An 18,975-nucleotide genomic window follows, 5' to 3' on the forward strand; every position below is an offset into this window, starting at 1 on the left:
CGTTTTGTAACAAGGAAGGGAGTGATTAATTCTCCAGATAGGAGCAGAGGTCTCTGGGACCATCAACGGAGAAGAACCAAGAGCGGGACTCTACCCAGAGAAACAGAGATGCCTGAGATAGAGACAGAGATGATGACGTGGAGTGATGAAGCAGCTGGGGACTTTGGACCCAGAGAGGGAAAGGGACTGTGGGCCGAAAACTGGGTGGGGGGGAGTGTAGAGGGCGGGTTTCTGGGATATACCCTTTGGGTGGTTGATGATGCATGGAGGGGATTGGAAACATGGCAATGAGATGATATACAATGGAATGAATGCAAAACTAAAGTTCTCCCATGTAAACTACCATATAATTCAAAATAAAACATTTAAAAAAAAAGAGAGAGAGAAGGGGAGGGAAACTAGAGCACTGGAAACAGAACCACTAGAACACAAAAAGAATGTTGACTCACTGTAAAAAAAAATGTAACTAATGTCAATGAACAATTTGTACATTGTTGTTGTTTTTGTTGTTGTTGTTAAGTGCCAGCGTGTCACTTCTGACCCATAGCAACCTTGTATAGGGTTTCCAAGCCTATAAATCTTTACAGAAGCAGAAAGCCTCATCTTTCTTCCGCCGAACCACTGGCAGTTTCGAACTGCTGACCTTGAGGTTAGCAGCACAACTCGTATCCCCTACGCTACCAGAGCTCCTTAACAATTGTCAAATGGGAACTATGTAAAGTTTCACCTAAAACACAATAAAATTGTATTTAAAAAAAAAAACACTTTTCCTGCTATGGAAAGTAGACCAAGTCCCATGTTGGGAAGTGCCATAGAGTCGCAGCGACCCTGTACAGGATCTCTGAGGAGTGGCTGGTAAGTTAGAACCACCCACCTTGCAGCTCAAACCGACCTCGAGATCCAGTGTTATCCTATGGCGCCACAACAATTCCATTGTGAAGTTTTAAAAAAAAGCATATACATATAGTAATAATCTTGTTCGTATTTCACAACAGCCACATGTTTACATATGTATTTATGAGTAAGCAAGTACATCTAACACAAATCATCAAATTAAAAAATAAAATAAAATACAAACCTACCAACGAGAAAAACATGCTGTGGCTCTGTTTCTAACACTAATAGGAGGTACCCAGAACCCAGTAAACCCCAAAACCAAACCATTGCCAACAAGACTTATAGTGACACTATTGTTGTTGTTGTTAAGTGCTGTCGAGTCGGTTCTAACCCATAGCGACCCTGTATAGGGTTTCCGAGAAGCAGCTGGTGAGCTTGAACCGCCGACCTTGCAGTTCAAATGGCTTTGCAATCTGGTGCACTAACCTACAGCGCCATAGTGACTCTATAGGACAGAGGTAACTGCCTGTCCCTTCGGGTTTCTAAGACTATATATCTCAAGAGCAGCCAGCCTCATCTTTCTATCACAGAGCAGCTGGTAGATTTGAACTAGTGACCTTGCAGTTAGCAATCCAATGCATAAACCACTGTGCTACAAAGGTTCCTTAGAACCCAAGAATTTACCAACAAAATAACCTGCAAGTTGGCACTGGAGAATCTGTGCTATTTTAAAAGAGAATTTTTTAAGGGCTTCACAAAACTCTGTTTTAGAACAAGTTCCAGACTTGGAGCTCCAATTATTTGATTATATAACTATTTAACTTTAGCCAAGAACTAAATCTCTCTGAAGTAGAGAGGGGTATAGCAATCCCTCATGGGATTGTAAGGATTAAATGAATCATTACAAAGAACAATGAAAATTACAAAATATACTTTTCCTCTTTGGCTGAATCACCAGTAGCAAAACTTAGAAGACACAACCGCAACCTCAGATCTACCTGTTCTAAAACAGTGAAGAATATTTTTTTTTTTTCTTCTAAATTTTTAAGCCCTAGAGTTAAGGAAATGGATTAGGAAGCACTTGTGGTGTAAACACAAAAGAAGAAAAAGTAACACTAAACCCAACTACACATCTAAAAGTATACCTCAAAAGAAAATAGTACGTAAATACATCACAGGCCAGCACTCAGAAACTTGAAACTATTTTCAAAGAGATACAGAAAATATGAAAAAAGAATAATGGGCTAACTTCTGAACAGAGAGACTCTAAACATAGCAATTAGGTTAGGAAAAGCAGACTTAATAGAACACCACGAGCCATTTAGATTCTCGTACAAAATACTAGATTAATATCTAACAAGGTAAAATAAACTGAACTTAAAATTCCCAAACAGGAGAGCTCCAGTTAAACAAAAATACCAAAGTAAAATCAATCATGAAGAAAAATTTAAGATTTTTCGGGTACAAAATGAAATCATCTCAGCATGAACATTAAGAAATTACACAAAAGAATGGCAGCCATCAAAAATTTCTTCTTTATGTTTTTTCACAGTCCTCAAATTTTCTACATCAAGCAAATACTGCTTTTATAACAAGGAAAAATGGTATGGGTCCCTCCCCACCGCCCCCAGCTCAGAATATTTGCACAAAATGAGAAACACGGAGCTGCCGTCGAAAATATAATACCTGCCAACGTTTTTGAAGGTAGTAGAATATGTTAAGTTTAAAAGCTGAAAAGACTTTTCAGAAAATGATAAGACAACTAGGACATGAGAACTACATGACACTTTTGAAAAGTAAATGGTTTTGAATACTAACAAAGGATTAACAATAAATTAAGTCACCCAATAAATTAAAAACATATACTAGAGAATTTTAAGATTTAAACATAGAATTTCAAAGTGCCTAAGGAACTAAGTAAATCCACTAAATGCTTCACTCCGTGATAACATAATAATGGAACTAATAATAGGAATAATGAAGACTTCTCTTAAAAGTGTTAGAAAAAGCTAACAATGTTAGAAAAACAAGGGAGAAGGGGCTAAAAGAGTTGAAGCTATCTCCCAACCCAGTTTAAAAGAAATTAAAGTTTTTAATTCCATTAAAGAAATCACATAAACAGAGAAAATAAGAGAGAGAGTAAAGATGTACTTAAGGAGCTCTGGTAGCGTAGTGGTTACGAATCGGGCTGCGAACCGTAAGGTCAGCAGTTCGAAACTACCAGCGGTTCCGCGGGAGAAAGATGAGGCGTTCTGCTCCCATAAAGATTAACAGCCTCGGAAACCCTGTGCAGGGTCGCTATGAGTCGGAATCGACTCCACGGCACATAACAACAACAACAACAAAGATGTACTTAGGAAATGATTAGCTATCACAAAATTTCCATTTTTGATGGACTCCAGACTTCCTGGAGTCCTACAAGGTAAATGAACCCCTGAAACTATTGCCCTGAGATGATCTTCGCCTTAAACCAAAAGTATCCCCTGAAGTCTTCTTAAAACCAAGCAATCATTTAACTTACCTCATAAAAGATCTGCCTTGAGGATTATGCTGTTAATAAGATCTACATAGGCTCAAAGTAACAACAGAAACTCAAAAGATTAGACAGGAACCTTAGAGAGCAGTGAGTTTATGTTAACAAGGGAGGAACCACTTGGAAAAGGAGGATGAGAATGGGTGCCCAACCCCAAGGATGTCATTAATACCACAGAATTGCACATACACAGAAACTGCTGAACTGCTGTATATTCTCAGTAATACATAAACAAAACCAAAACATACATCCACACAAAAAGCTGTATGTACATGAGTATTCAGATCAGCATTATGACGATTCACCAAAAAGTCGCAACAACCCAAATGGACATCAACTGACAATAGATCAACAAAATGGGGCACATAGTCATACATCACCTTTTAGAATAGGATTTGCTCCTAAAGAGGAGTGATGTTCTGATACATGCTACACCATGGATGAACTTTGAAAACATTATGCTAACTGAAAGAAGGTAGTCACTAAAACATATTGATAAGTGTTTTCCAACCCTATAGAATCCTATATGATTCTAAGTTATATGCAATGTTCAAAACAGGCAAAATCCATAGACAGGTAACAGACTATGGTTTTGCCTCTAGGGCTGAGGGTTATGGACTCCTAATATGGCGCTGTAGGATCAGCACTGGACTTCTGAACCACAAAGTCAACAGTCAAACTCACCAGCTGCTCCTCGGAAACCCTAAACTGGGCCCCATAAAGTGAAACCAACTTGACGGCACTTAACAACAACTACAACAACAATAGGGCTTAGGGTGGAGAGTCTATGAAGCAGGGAGTGACTGGTAATGAGTAGCTAACTCTCCACCGCAGTGAAGGAACAGAAATGTTAGAAAGTTAGTTGTTGCAATAACTGCCCAACCCTATAAATATACTGGAAGGAGCTCTGGTAGCGTAGTGGTTACGAATCGGGCTGCGAACCTTAAGGTCAGCAGTTCGAAACTACCAGCCGCTCCACGGGAGAAAGATGAGGCTTTCTACTCCCGTAAAGATTTACACCCTCGGAAACCCGGTACAGGGTCGCTATGGGTCGGAACCGACTCGACGGCACTTAACAACAACAACAAATAAATATACTGGAGTCCTGGTGTGGCACTGTAGGATAAGCACTGGACTGCTAACCCACCAGTTGCTCCTATACAGGGTCATAACAAGTCAGAACTGACTCAACGGCACTTCACAACAACAATAAATATACTAAAAAACATAGATTGTTGGGATTGGGAAACAAACCCCAGCACATAAAAACCAAAAGACAAGCAGAAATCCAGAAAACCAGGGGGCATTCTACTCTGTTCTATGGGGTCACTGTGAGGTGGTGTCAACTTAACGGCAATGGGTTTGGATTTGAGGTTTATTATGACATCAGAGTTACTTTAAATCTACCCTAAACAAAGGTAAAAAGTACAACTACTGAACTATGTTCTGAATAAAGTAACAAAAATCTAACAACAACAACCAAAAAAAACCTGTGAAAAATAAACCTCGATCATTATAACCATGAGTCCTGGTGTGGCACCGTGGGCTAATGCATCAGACTGCAAAGTCATTTGAACTGCAAGGTCGGTGGTTCAAGTTCACCAGCTGCTCCTGGGAAACCCTATTCAGGGTCGCTGTGGGTCAGAATCAACTCGTGAGCACTTAACAACAATATCATTATAACCAGAGGCTCCAGTATTTCATTAACATCATATGACAAAACAAATCAACAAAGAACAGACCAGCTATGGTCAGGGTCAACTTGGCAGAACGGGATAGAGTCCCGGTGTGGCACCACAGTTCAAGCTCACCAGCCGCTCCTCGGAAACCCTTATATAGGTCGCTATGAGTCAAAACTGACAAGACAGCACTTTAACAACAACTCCTCAGAAACCCTATACAGAGTACCTATAAGTTGGAATCAAGTCTATGGCATTTAACAACAATAACAAATATAAAGGAGCCCTGGTAGTGTAGTGTAGTGGATTACGAGCTGGGCTGCTAATCCCAAGGTCAGTAGTTCTAATCTACCAGTTTCCTGGGAGAAAGATGAGGCTTTCTGCTCCCGTAAGTATTTACAGCCTTGGAAACCCTATACAGGGTTGCTATGAATCAGAATCAATCCGTTGGCACACAACCACCACCACCATACATATGTATACGTATATAAAGAAAGATACAAACGTATATAAAAAAAGAATGTGATAAGACAAAAGCAGTAACATATTAATAATTGGGGAACCCAAATGTACTGTTCTTGTAACTTTTCTCTAGGTTTAAGTAATTCGAGGTTTTAAATTATATCATTATTAAAATATTTTTAAGTAAAATTAACAGTTATACGAAGACTGAGAAATCAAGGAAATAAACCTTCTTTTCCAGGGTACAGGATTGTTCACAAAATTTAACAAAAAGAGTCAAAGTGATGTACCTTTTTCCTCCTGTGACTTCATGTATCCTGTGAAACATGCAATTAAGCACCTAAATAAGACATTCTTAGATCGTATGCAAAAACCACAAAATTATCTGCAACATTCCCAAATTCTGTACCTTATAACAATGGTTAGAAGAATTTCATTATATCTGCCTATAATGTTAAGGAAAAAGAAATAATGTTCTATTTCCACCTAAAGAATTTAGAAGGAGAAACAAGAAAAAGGAAAATGGTAAAGATATTAAAATTAAGGAAAAATAGATTTGATAAAAACACCATTAGTGAGAGTTTCAAGAAAAACGGTATAATCAAAGATAGCTGGGTAGGTTTCAAGTATGAAGTGGTGGAAGATGAATTTAAAGAAAAAAAAAGAGGCAGAGGAAGTGAAAAGTCCAGTCCACTGGAATAGCAGGGAATACAGATGGGAAAGACTGGGCACTGCAGAAATAAGGGTTTGTATTTAACTTGGTGACTAAAGTCACAGGAATAAAGGAAAGAAGATACATCACTTTGACTCTCCTCCAAATTGGTCTCCATTCCAAATTAAGAGCATCACAATTCACTCCACCTCCTATACAAGAGACACAGAAGCTAAGGCAGAAAAGATCAATGGAAAAGGCAGGCTGGGTGGGAACTCCATGCCTCACCAGACAACACTAGCTCTTTTTTTTTTTTTTTTTTTTTGAAACTTAATTGTGAATTGAATGAAGGTTTACAAAGCGGATCATCAGTTTTACATTCATCAAATCATACACTTCGTTTCACCTCAATGATTACAATTCCCTCCATGCAACAATAGTCACCTACTTCCTTCCTGTGGTTATTTCCATTCCACTCTCCTTTCCCAACCCTTCTGAACTTTATCCTTAGGTAAATGTTGCCATTTGGATCTTGAATGGTTGACTATTTCATGATGAGCATATCTTACTAGTGTTGTTATCCCCACTAGATACTTAATTACAGCTTGGCTGAAAATTCAGCCACAAGGGTGAGTTCAGCTCCAGACCTGAAGGGTAGCCAAGGACCAGTCTCAAGGACCCTCCAGTCTCTTTCTGATCAGTAAGTCCAGTCTTTTTTATAATTTTGCATTTTGTTCCACATTTTCTCTTAGTCTATCAAGGTCCTTCTAATGTGATCCATTTCAAGTAGTTGGTAGTAGCAGCCAGATACCATCGAGTTCTTCTGGTCTCAGAGTCGTGGAGCCTTAAGTTCACATGTTCCATGTGTCTACTGGACTAATTGATTCCAAGTGTCTTCAATTTTCATCACCTTCTTTCCTCTGCATACCGAGAGACCCTTAGATGGCCACTCATGAGCTTTAAGATCCTACTCAATATTCACCAAAGTAAGATGTAGCACATGGTCTTTAAGAACTATGGTCCTGAGCCCCCAGGCCCAGCAACTCATTGCCTCATGGTGTTTTGTAATGTCTAGGAAGTTTTCATACTTTTGCCCCTGTATAGCTCTAGCTTGGGTTAATATGCTAGACTGCAAAGTTGGTTTGAGCCGCAAGATCAGCGGTTCAAGTTCGCCAGCTGCTCCTCGAAAACACTACACAGTTCGCTATGGGTCGGAACCAACTTGACGGCACTTAACAACAACATTTTTGCCATTGTTGAAATCCTTCAACTTCAGAAGAATGGCAGAAATCCAGATTTTTTAATAAAATATCCAGATTTCAATGATTAACAGCTAAAGCCATTTTTTTTTCAACTCTGTGCAGGTTAAACAAGTCCCTTAATGCTCCCCAGTTTTACTGTTGTTAGCGCAGTGGGTTATGATTTGGGCTACTAACTGTAAAGTCAGCAGTTTGAATCCACCAGTCACTTCCCTAGAGACAGATGAGGCTTTCTGCTCCAGTAAAATTTTACAGCGTCAGAAACTGTACATAGAGTCACTATGAGTCAGAACCAACTCGAAGGCACACCACCACCACCTTGCACCAACATCACCACCACCACCACCACGTTGCCCCACACTCCCCAGTATCTTTCCTTCTCCATTCCATTGTTTCCAATTCAGACTTTGCTTTCTAAAATCACGTCACTAAAACTTATGTCTAAAAGCTTCCCTTTCTGTACAGAGCAAGTATCACACTCATATTAGACTTCGAGGTTTTCTATTAATGCTGCCATATAAATCTGTACCTTGTCTTCTGCCTTAGTGTCCTGCCTTAATAATCCTCACAACATTAAAAAAACAAACAAAAACTTGCCATTGAGTCAATTCTAAGTCCTGGTCAATTGCCTGCTACCTAAAGGTTGGTGATTCAGACCCAGATAGCTGGAGAAATACTTCTGTAAAGATTACAGCCAAGAAAACTTTACAGATGTCTCAGGGAACACCACAGTCAAATGGCATAAAATAATCCACAGAGACAATGTTCTACATCCTACTCTGATGAGTAGTCACTGGGATCTTAAAAACTCATAGGCGGCCATCTAAGGTGCAACTGTTGGTCTCTCCTTGTCAAGAGGAAAGAAAACTGATGGAAATGAAAACTGAAGTCACTTGGAAACAATGAATTCAACAGACTAACAGACCACATTTTTGTCAGTCTGCAAGCCCCTAAGGCCCAAAGTACTAGATGGTGCCTGGTTACCATTACCAACTGAGCTGAAAGGGCTCACAGTAGAAGGACCTGGATAGAATGGGAGACTATGTGGAACAAAACACAAAATCAAACAAAAAAAAGACCAGTCTTACTGATCAGATGGCGTTCCTGGTGTGGTGCTGTGGGCTAACGCACTAGACTGCAAAATTGGTTTGAACCACAAAGTCTGGAGTTCAAGCTCACCAGCCACTCCTCAGAAACCCAATACAGTGTCACTATGGGTCAGAAACGATATGACGGCACACAACAACAACTGGTCAGACAGAGGCTAGTAGAACCTGAGACTATGGCCCTTGGTCACTCTTCAGGTCTGAAACTGAACTCACCCCAGTGGCCCAGTTTTCAATGAAGCAATAGACAGATAGGCATATAGCAGGGACACTAACATTAATGAGGTACATACAATGATACAATAGTATACACAACATAGAATGATCAACCACTCCAGATCAAAAGAAGTTTACCTAAGGACAAAATTCAGAAGACTTGGGAAAAGAAGAGGAATGGAAACAAGAAAAGTAAGGAGGAAATGTGGAAGTGATGTTACGTGGCGGGGATTGCAACACAGAGCTGAAACTAAGTGTATAATTTGTTAAATGTAAAACTGATGGATCTGTTCTATAAACCTTCACTCAATTCATAATAAACAAATTTAAGTTAAAAAAGAAAACCCTGTGTAGCAATTCTATTCTATAACAACTGGGATTGCTATGAGCCCATACTCTAGTACATATTTCCAAAATCCTCCCTTCGTTTTCTCATTGGTGTGCCTTGTCTAAGGAGCCTGGTGGCATAGTGAGTGGTCAAAGAGCTTGGCTACTAACCAAAAAAAAAGTCAGTGTTTCAAACATACCAGCTGCTCTGCAGGGAAAGATGGGGCAGACAGTCTGCTTCCATAAAGACTTATAGCCTTGGAAAGCCTACAGGGAAGTTCTAGCTATCCAATAGAATCCCTTCGAGTTTTTAATCCACTCAATGGCAGTGAGTTTGATTTTTTGGTGCCATATCGGAAATCATTCAGCTGAGCATGTCAACTCCAATCCCCCAAGTTCCTTGTTCATTAATGCATTCCACAAATATGTACTGGGCACCTACATTTGTGCCAGACACTGTTCTAGGTATCACTGATGCGGCAGCGAACAAACTAGAGAAATATCTCTGCCTTCATGGAGCTCCGATGAAAGAAAAATGACGGCAGGTTTAATGCACAGTAAGTCACACAGCAATAAGGTGCTTTGGAACAACAACAAAAAAAAAGCATGAAGGAAGAATAGGGTCTGGGCGAGGCAAAGAGGGAATGGCAGATGGAAAAGGTTGCAACTTCAAAGCATCATTTTGAAGGTGACATTGAAGGAAAGACCTGAAGGAGTTAAGTAGATAGAAGGTTTCCAGGCAAAAGGAACACCAACAGCAATGTGCCTGGGATCACAAGCTGACATTCTACTCTCCCTTTTAAAGACCAGACCCAGTGCCATTTACTCAATGAAACTGGTTTTTTTCTCCAAGTCAAAATTATTCATTGCCTCAACACTGTATCTTCCTAAGTCTCCTTGTACAATATAAACCTTTATTTCAGGCATAGTCAAGACTAATAGTTGGTCAATCTTTTATAAAAGTCTGTAAAAATAAGACATCATTTTAAAAAATTATATATACATGCTAACCATTTTAATTTCAAACATACAGGTGTACATTCACTTCCCAATTCAGTACCAAGACCTTTTGAACATGGGTCTGCTAAATACAATTCTCTACTTTCTTAGATAAAGCCACTCCATGGTGTATGATGTCCACTTTCATTTCCTTCCAAAGAAAACAAGCACTAGAGATAGTTGAAAAGTTTTCTGGGAGCAGAAGCCTTCCAGACATTTACAGGGATTCCCCTGTTTCATTTCCCAATCTTGTTTTGAATACAGTCTAATTCAAAGACAATTCTTTCATTCAGTCTCTTAACTTTATTAAGTCTTTCCAAAGCATTTCATAACAACTTCTTGCATTTATAGTTCATTAATCTGAGTAACATTTATTAAATTTTAATTACAAATACCACTGATATAAACAAGTTTCAGAACAGATACAAATAACTTTTGTAAACAACGAACTCAAGTGGTACACAAACTACAGTAAACTTACAGGCCAGAGCATGTGTGTGCTGGGAATGAGTCCTTATAGTTTACCATAGGAATGTCAAAGTAAGCCCAACAAAGGATGTGAATAAACTTCATTCCAAATAAGACATACAAATGGCCAATAAGTGTATCAAAAGATGCTCAGTAACATTAGTCATAACAAATTCAATGATGTCTAGTCAATTCCAACTCAGAACGACCATAGAAAACAGTGCTGAACTGTCCCATAGGGTTTCCAAGGCTTTTTAATGCTTTACAGAAGTAGATTGCCACATCTTTCTGCTGCAGAGTGGCAGGTAGGATTGAACTGCTGACCTTTTGGTTTAGTAGCCATTGTCTTTAACCAATGCACCACCAGATCTCCTTTCATTAGTCATTGTTATTCTTTTGTTAAGTGGCGTTGAGTCGTTCCAACCAATAGCAACCCTGTATAGGGTTTCCAAGGAGCGGCTGGGGAGCTTGAACCACTGACCTTGGAGTTCAAACCAATTTTGCAATCCAGTGCAGTCATTAGGAAAATGCAAATAAAATCACACTGAGATACAATTTCTTTCCAAGGATGGCTAAAATCAAAAAGACAGTAACAAGTGTTGATAAAGACAAGAAAAAATTAAAACCCTCATAACATTGTTGGTAGGAATGTAAAAGGGTATAGTCACTTTGGAAGACAGTTTGGCAGTTCTTTAGAATGCTAAACATAAAGTTCCCATATGACCAATTCCAATTTCACTACGAGGTATATATCCACATAAAATGAAAGCAAATATCCACACATTTGTACATGAAAAACTTGTAGCCAGAAAGTGGAAACAACCCAAGTATCCATTAACTAATAAATGGATAAACAAAATGTGTCATATACATAAAATAAAGTATTATTTGACCATAAAAGTGAATGAAGTTCTGGTATAATGCTGCATGTATGAACCTAGAAAACATTATGCTAAGTGAAAGGGGGCGACGATGACTATCAGGTCGAATCCAATTCATGGCAATCTCGTGTGTTACAAGGGTTTTTTTCTTGGCTGTAATATTTAGAGAAGCAGATGATGATGGCCAGGACTTTCTTCCATGGTGTTGGGGGGTGGGGGGATTCAAACCACCAACTTTTAAGTTGGAAATCAAGAGCAAACTGTCTGTGACAGTGTAAAAAATGACAGCAGCATCCAACTTCCTTGTCTAACTTCACAAGGGAGAGAAGAGAATCACCAACTCAGCCTAAGGATTATCTCTATTTAAAAAAAAACCTCAACCCACTGCCATCAAATTAATTCCAACTTACACTGACCCCATGTTGTTATTATTGTTATTATGTGCCATGGAGTAGGTTCTGACTTATAGAGACCCTGTATAGGGTTTCTGAGGCTATAAATCTTTACGGGAGCAGAAAGCCTCATCTTTCTCCTGTGGAATATCTGGTAGTTTCGAACTGCTGACCTTGCAGCTCACAGCCCAATGCGTAACCACTACGCTATCAGAGCTCCTTACTGACCCTATGAGGGGTATATAAAAGGGATATCCGTCACACTGCAGCCACCCAGGGGCCTTAAGTAAAATAAACCACGTAATATACAATTCCATTTATATGAAATGCAAATAAGAAAACTCATAGAAACCAAGAGTTGTCAATGGATAGAGTAGGGAAAAGAATGGGAAGTTTATGGGAAAGAGATTTGTTCTGGAGTGACAGAAATGTTCTGGAATGAGTGGTAATGACTGTAAACCTCATGAACGTACTTACTGTTATTCAGTGCTGTCGAGTCCATTCCGACTCACAGCGATTCAGTACAGGGTTTCCAAGGAGCAGCTGGTGGGTTTGAACCAGCGACCTTTTGGTTAGCAGTATAGTGATGATCCTAGAGTGTCACACCATTAACCATTTAACTGGATGCGTTAAAAAATATATAGTCTAGTGCTGTGTACGCGTGTGGGATGTTGTTACTGGTAACTGCTGACGAGTCATTTCCAACTCACAACAACCCTGGATAGAGTTTCCAAGGAGTGGCTAGTGGATTTGAACTGTCAGTCTTGCAGTAGCAGTTCAGTGCTTATCCTACTACAGCACCACACCAGGACTCCACATTTCCCATAATATTGACTGTATTCGATTATACTTAGATTATACTAAGTATTCAATCAAGAGTTATTAAATAATGAATGCCCATATCTTACAACCAGGGATCTAGAAGTAAAGTCTCTTGAATAAGACCTCATAACTAATTAGGAAAACTCACTTTTTATTCTCCAGGGTTCTGACCTGCCACTAACATAGCACTTCTCGTCATCCCTTTAAACCATCCTTACCCACATCCAGGGGGAGTCGGTGGCTCTGTAAGATAAGCATTGGACTCAGAACCACAGAGCTGCTCCTCAGGGGAAAGATAAGGCTTTCAAGCTCCCACCAACATGTACAGACTCAAAAACCCTATACAGGGTCGCCATGAGTTGGAACCGACTTGATGGCACCTAGTAACAAACACCACCACCATCGAGAAAATCCATTTCCAACTTCCATGCCACTTAAAGTCTAGCTTAAATTCTTCACCTTATTCTATCACCAAATCATAGTTATTGGTCTCACAATATGTTTTTTCACCTCTTTAATATCGCTCCCTAACCGACACATTTCACATTCTTCATCTCATTAGTTCTTTTCAGGAGCTTTACAGTCAGAACGGACCACTATCATCTTCGTTTTACAAATGAGAAAAAGTGTCCTAAGATCACCTGGTCAGCTGTCTACCATTTAGGTTCAAACTTTTTATCTTTTTGACTGAACAAATGTACTTTTTACTAAGTTAAATTTTAAAAGAATAAGTACAAATGATAAAATAGTATAAAAGCAAAGATTATTTGTTTTTTGTTTTTAAATTAAGCTGTATAAAGCCCAAAATGAGTGGAGATCTTAGAAGCAAGGGGACAACAAAACAAGAAGACCTAAACAAAGGGCCCACTGTTGAGGGAAGCAGAAGTATCAAGAGATGATGGCAACAGTGCAGAATCGCTCAGCTTCTTCTGTGCTTTGGTAATTTTCATCAAGAAGCATGATCTTCAAAGTGGAAAGGGTAGAACGGTGATCAAAAGGAGCCAACATCTAAGGTAAGTGATATGAACAGTGTATAGTAACACAAGACAGACCTAGTTCAAAAGGATTTGCTTTCTGATCCAAACAAATCATACCCCGTGATACTGAAAGAACTTTTAGATCTGACTGAAAAACTACTGCTGCTGATGTAAGATTATCTTGAAAAGGTGCCAGAAGCCCAGAAATAAAATACAGTCTTAATTTTCAAAGAGAAGAAATGCAGGTCCAGCAAACATCTACGAGTATGAGTAAAGTTCCAAGTAACTCCTGGAAAGTTCTAGAATGGCTAGATAACAGTGCAAACATACTAAAAAGAGAAAGGCTTTATTAAGAAAGGCTTTACTGTAGTTGTTAAGTGCTATCGGGTAGGTTGCAACCCTGTGTAAAGTTTCCAAGGAGCAGCTGTTGAGTGTGAACTGCCCACCTTTCAGTTCAAACTGACTTTGAAGTCCAGAGCATTAACCTATAGCCCCACACCAGGGTTCCTTTATTAAGATAGGCTATACAATATTTGCTTTTTAATGTTATTGTTAACTGACTGATAGCAACCCCGTACAGTTTCTGACTGACAGCAACCCCGTATAGTTTCTGAGGAGTGGCTGGTGGGTTTGAACCACCAACCACGTGTTTAGCAGTCTGAGCATGTTTATTAAGGCAGGCTATGTAACATTTGATTTTTGAAAGGATTATTAAAATGGGAAAAGAGAGGATACAACATATAACTGGTTCTAACAAGACCATCCGACAGAATCTCTTAACCATAGGCTGGTAGACAAAATGGGAAAATGGAGAAGAGCAAAAGCTGAAAAATCTGTTAGTCTGAACTAAGAGGATGTATAGCCAATTGAACATCTGGTTGATTCATGTATCAACATCAACTTGGAAAGAAGTCTCCAGTGAAATATCACAGAGTTCCATATTTTTCCATGATCTAAACAACTTGTATTAGTAGCACCAGAGAGCTTCCTCTTCAAATTGACAAAGCTATGAGTAGCCCAACTGACAGAACCGGGCTCCAGGAAGGTCAGAAAAGACTAAAATGATCGTTCAAAACCAAAAATGAAAATCAGCAGGGAGTCAAAGCCAGTATTTACAGGATTTAACTCAGATAAATGTATGATGGAGAAAACATTCACTTATATAAAAAATACCTGGGTAATGTTGGTAAGTGCCATCGAGTCAGTTCCAACTCATAGTGACCCTAAATAGGGTTTTTGAGGAGCAGCTGGTGGATTTGAACTGCCAACTTTGTGGTTCGCAGACTAGTGCGGATCCTACAGTGCCACACTAGGAGTCCTGGGTAATAAATGTCCACAAAAAACCTATGTCCAATCATCTATCCAGACTGGATTACTGTAGGACTCCTGGTGTGGTGCTATAGGATCAGCACTGGACTGCAAACTATAAGGTTGGCAGTTCAAACCCACCAGCAGCTCCTGGAAAACCCTATACAATGCATGTCACTAAGTCAGAACCGACTCAACAGCACTTAGCAAGCAAGTATAAATCAATGTTTCAAAAGATCTTCTCACGTGAATAGTTCCTCATATTAGACACAGAACAAAAATCTATAAATATCATTTAGTTAAAAGTTTAGTTTTAGATCTAGACTTTACTTTTCAGAGTTAGAAAACATTTTATCAGGCTAACTTTTTGATATCTATAGATCATTGACAAATGATATGTTTTAATTCCTTGAAAGAAGTCTGAAATATTTATTAAATCCAAGTCCCTTTATAAATAGCAAAGAAATTAAAGTGATTTATTCCAAATAACACAGCTGATTAGCAAGGGTCATGATTCCTTAATCAGTAAGTACCCTCTCTATATACAATGCTGGTTTCCACCTGTCTGTCAGTTTGTCATATTGTGGTGGCTTCCATGTTGCTGTGGTTCTAGGGCTATGCCATCAGTATTTTAAATACCAGCACAGTAGACAGGTCTCAGATGAGCTTTCAGACTAAGACTGACTAGGAAGGAGAGACAAACTACTTCCAAATATTTAGTCACTGAAAACCTTATGAACATCAGTGGAACACTGTCAGAGAGCACCATAATATTGAATAATGAAACATGAAGAGCACCAGGATATTGTTGAAAAAGAGGAAGAACTCCAATGAAATGGACTGGCAAAGTGGCAGCAGCAACAGGCTCAAGTGTAGCAACAATTGTGAGGTTGGCAAAGAACCAGGTAGGGTTTTGTTCTGCTGTGCATGAGTACTAACTCTACAGCACCTAATCAACAACAAATTTCCTTTCTGGAATCCTGATGTGGTGTTGTGGTATATGAACTGGACTGCTAACCACAAGGTCAACGGTTCAAACTTATCAGCCGCTCCTCAGAAACCCTACACCGGGTCATTATGAGTTGCCATCCACACGATGGCACTTGACAACATTTCCACCTGTACTTCTATACTTACCCCATTAAAGAAAAAATCTAAAAATACATTTAACACTACCTTGTTACGGATAAATTAGTTTAGCAAGAACAAATAATCACAGTACAATAAATGCCACTGAGTTGGTTCCAATTCACAGTGACCCTGTATAGAGTTTCCAAGGAGTTGGTAAAAATCACTTACAAGTTTGCCAACCAGTATTTATTATACAAAGACACTCTAATAAACAAATGTCTTCCTTATTCTTAAGTGTGACTACTATTAAATAAATCATTATCCCATATCCTAGTTAACATTTTAAAAAAGCAAAGTAAAAGTTATTACATGGATGGAATGGTTTTAATGGATATGCTATTGTTTGCTGTGCTTAAAGCCCCTCCTCCCTCATAAAATATACCATTATGCAAATTATTAAAAGATTTTTAGACCTATAACTCTAAATAGCAGGCCAAAGATTTTCTTCATTTATGGTGGCAGAGCATTTATGTTGATGTTCTCCTGCTCCCTCCTCATTGCCCCAAAGCGATGCCCCTTCGAAAGGCCAAATATACAAAGGTCATCCAAGGCTGCTAGCCAGTGGATTCCCCAGTGGCCTGTTGTCCATTCTCCCTCCCCTCCATCTCTCTGGCTTAATGAACACAGTAGAGAATTGAGAATTGTTAAGGGGCCAAGCTAGCAAGGATCGTTATCACTAGCATCTGCTTAGCCAGCTGCAGGAGGACTCACCCACCCACAGACCTGGTGCCTCGCCTGATCAGGTCTGAATCCTCAGGATCCTCTGGGACCCCTTTTGAAAGGAAGAGGGACTTGGCTGCCTGGATGGCCTCCTCCCAGTCTCATCCATTAAAGCCCTAGCAAGCTCTTTGTTTCCAACAGCTGGGGGGAGGGGGGGGCGGGTGGCCTTGGCGAGAGGGGAGAGGTCACTCGCTCACTTTGCTGCCTATCTACAGGCCCTCCTCAGAGGCACAAGATCGTCCCTTCGGAACCAGTACCCTCTTCACACTACCTAAATAACTCCAGGTCACTCTTTGCTATTGCTACACAGGGACACTTTCTGGGACCTAATTACCTGTTTCTTCATCAAAACCCTAAATGTAGCGCAGATTGCAAGCGTTCGACTTCTAACGGAAAGGTCAGTGGATCCAACCCATCAGCGTGTTCCGCGGGAGAAAGAAGTGGCAGTCTGCTTCAGTAAAGACTGGTGGTGGTGGTGGTGGCCATAAAGACTACATACAGCCTTGGAAATTCTATGGGGCAGTCCTACTCTGTCCTACTGGGTCGCCATGATTCGAAATCGATTCGACGGCAACGTTTTTGGTTTTGTAGTCCCCTCCTTCTAAACCGACACAAACCAGGTTCATTCCAGAGTCCCCACCCGTGCCCGTCAAAGCACACCCAGGATGGCTTCCAGAGTCCCAGGCTTTTACCCATGCACAACACACAAAAATATAGGGTAACTTCTTGGGCCCAATTTCCCTCCCATATCCACAGACTTTGGGGTTCTTTCAAGCCAAAGTGACCACCTCTCAACCTAAAGGTCACACACAAACACACAGAATCTACATTACCTATCTTCACTCCTCTGGGCTACCCTTCCCCTTTACCCCCAGTAACTCCTCCCAGGCCCTGGTGTCCTGGGGAAGAAGCAATGGTCAACTCCCTTAGCCCTCGCCTCGATCCGGTGCTCCCCACCGTCTGCCACTCTTAGCGCACGCGTGCACACACACACACACAGAGAATCCCTGCCTGGGGCCACCCTCCCAGCCCAGAGCTCCACAACACAAACACGCGCTCCCGCATGCAAACCCACGATCACGCTGGAGGCCCGGGCCCCACCACTTCACAACAAGCCCAGGCGATTCTCGCCCAGCCACTCGACACACACGGACGCAAGCACGGCCACTCCCCATCCCCAACGCCCGTCCCCAAGCTCGCAAGGCGCGCTCGACCCAGTCCTCCGCCCTTGATCACCGTCCAGCTCCTCTCTACGGGACCTCCACGCCAGGGCCTTTCCCAGTCCCGCCACAGGGACCCAAAGGGAGGCGGGGGTGGAGGAGAGAGGGAGGGGCCCAGGGGGCGGGCACGGGCCGGTCCTACCTGAGCAGTTGATGCTCTTGCCTTTGCCGCCGGGACAGTCCCCACCGCTACCGCTGCCGCCAGCCGGGGGCTGGTTGGACGCGCGGCTCCCGGGCAGAGAGAAGGCGAAGAGTAGAAGCACCGACGTGTAGCAGCAGAAGGCGAGCGGGGGAGCAGCAGGCAGCCTGAGCGGCGCCTCAGTGGCCGCGGCGCTCATGACTGGCGCCCCTAGACGGCTGGAAGCCCAAGGAGCCGAAGGCCCGGGGCATCCAGCCGTGCGCCGGAGCCCCGCCGCCGCCCCGCTCCGCCGCCGCGTCTCCTAGCAGCCGCTCCGCTGCGCCCGGGCACAACCCCTCAGCATCCCCCGCCCCACCTGCAACGCCCGCCAGGCCCTGGTCCGCCGCCTTAGGACTGAGTTAGTGGGTTCGGGAGCGTGCGAGGGTCGCGGGCGCGCTAGGGTGCGCGCAAGGGTGCGGGCTCGCGTGGGGAGACCTAGACTTGGGAAACGAGCGCGTGCGCGCGGCGGGCGGGGGTCGCAGGGCGGGGGCAGGCCCAGCCCCTCGACTTCCTCCTCGCCTTCCCTTTGTGTCCGCGGCTGTCGCCACCGCGTCACAAAGACCCCGGCCCGCCCGGTGAGGGGCGCGTGACGGAGTCGCCGGCGGGAGGGGTGGCCGCGACCCCGCCCCGCGCACACCCCCAGCGCCCGCGCCGACAGCTCCGCCCCCGCCCGCGGCCGGCGCCGCCTCCAGGGGAGCTATTGTTCCTGCGGTGGGGCGGGAGCGCTGGGGGGAGGCGGGGGTCGCGGCCACCCTGCCATCCCGACGCCCTGGACTGGCCAGCCCAGAGGATGCTCTTTACACACTAC

At 42.1% G+C, this 18,975-nt stretch overlaps 1 protein-coding gene across 1 annotated transcript in view; it reads right to left on the reverse strand.

Annotated features, from left to right (window-relative positions):
- TMEFF1 (transmembrane protein with EGF-like and two follistatin-like domains 1) overlaps positions 1-18,640 on the reverse strand; it is a 124,624-nt gene extending 105,984 nt beyond the window's left edge. Inside the window, exon 1 of the mRNA XM_006864719.1 lies at positions 18,132-18,640. Coding sequence (XP_006864781.1) covers positions 18,132-18,327 — 196 coding nt within the window. The 5' untranslated portion in view covers positions 18,328-18,640. The remainder of the gene's footprint in view (positions 1-18,131) is intronic.
- Between the last annotated feature and the right edge of the window lie 335 nt (positions 18,641-18,975).

This window comes from Chrysochloris asiatica, unplaced genomic scaffold (assembly GCF_000296735.1).
Source record: "Chrysochloris asiatica unplaced genomic scaffold, ChrAsi1.0 scaffold00069, whole genome shotgun sequence".
Lineage (NCBI taxonomy): Eukaryota > Metazoa > Chordata > Mammalia > Afrosoricida > Chrysochloridae > Chrysochloris > Chrysochloris asiatica.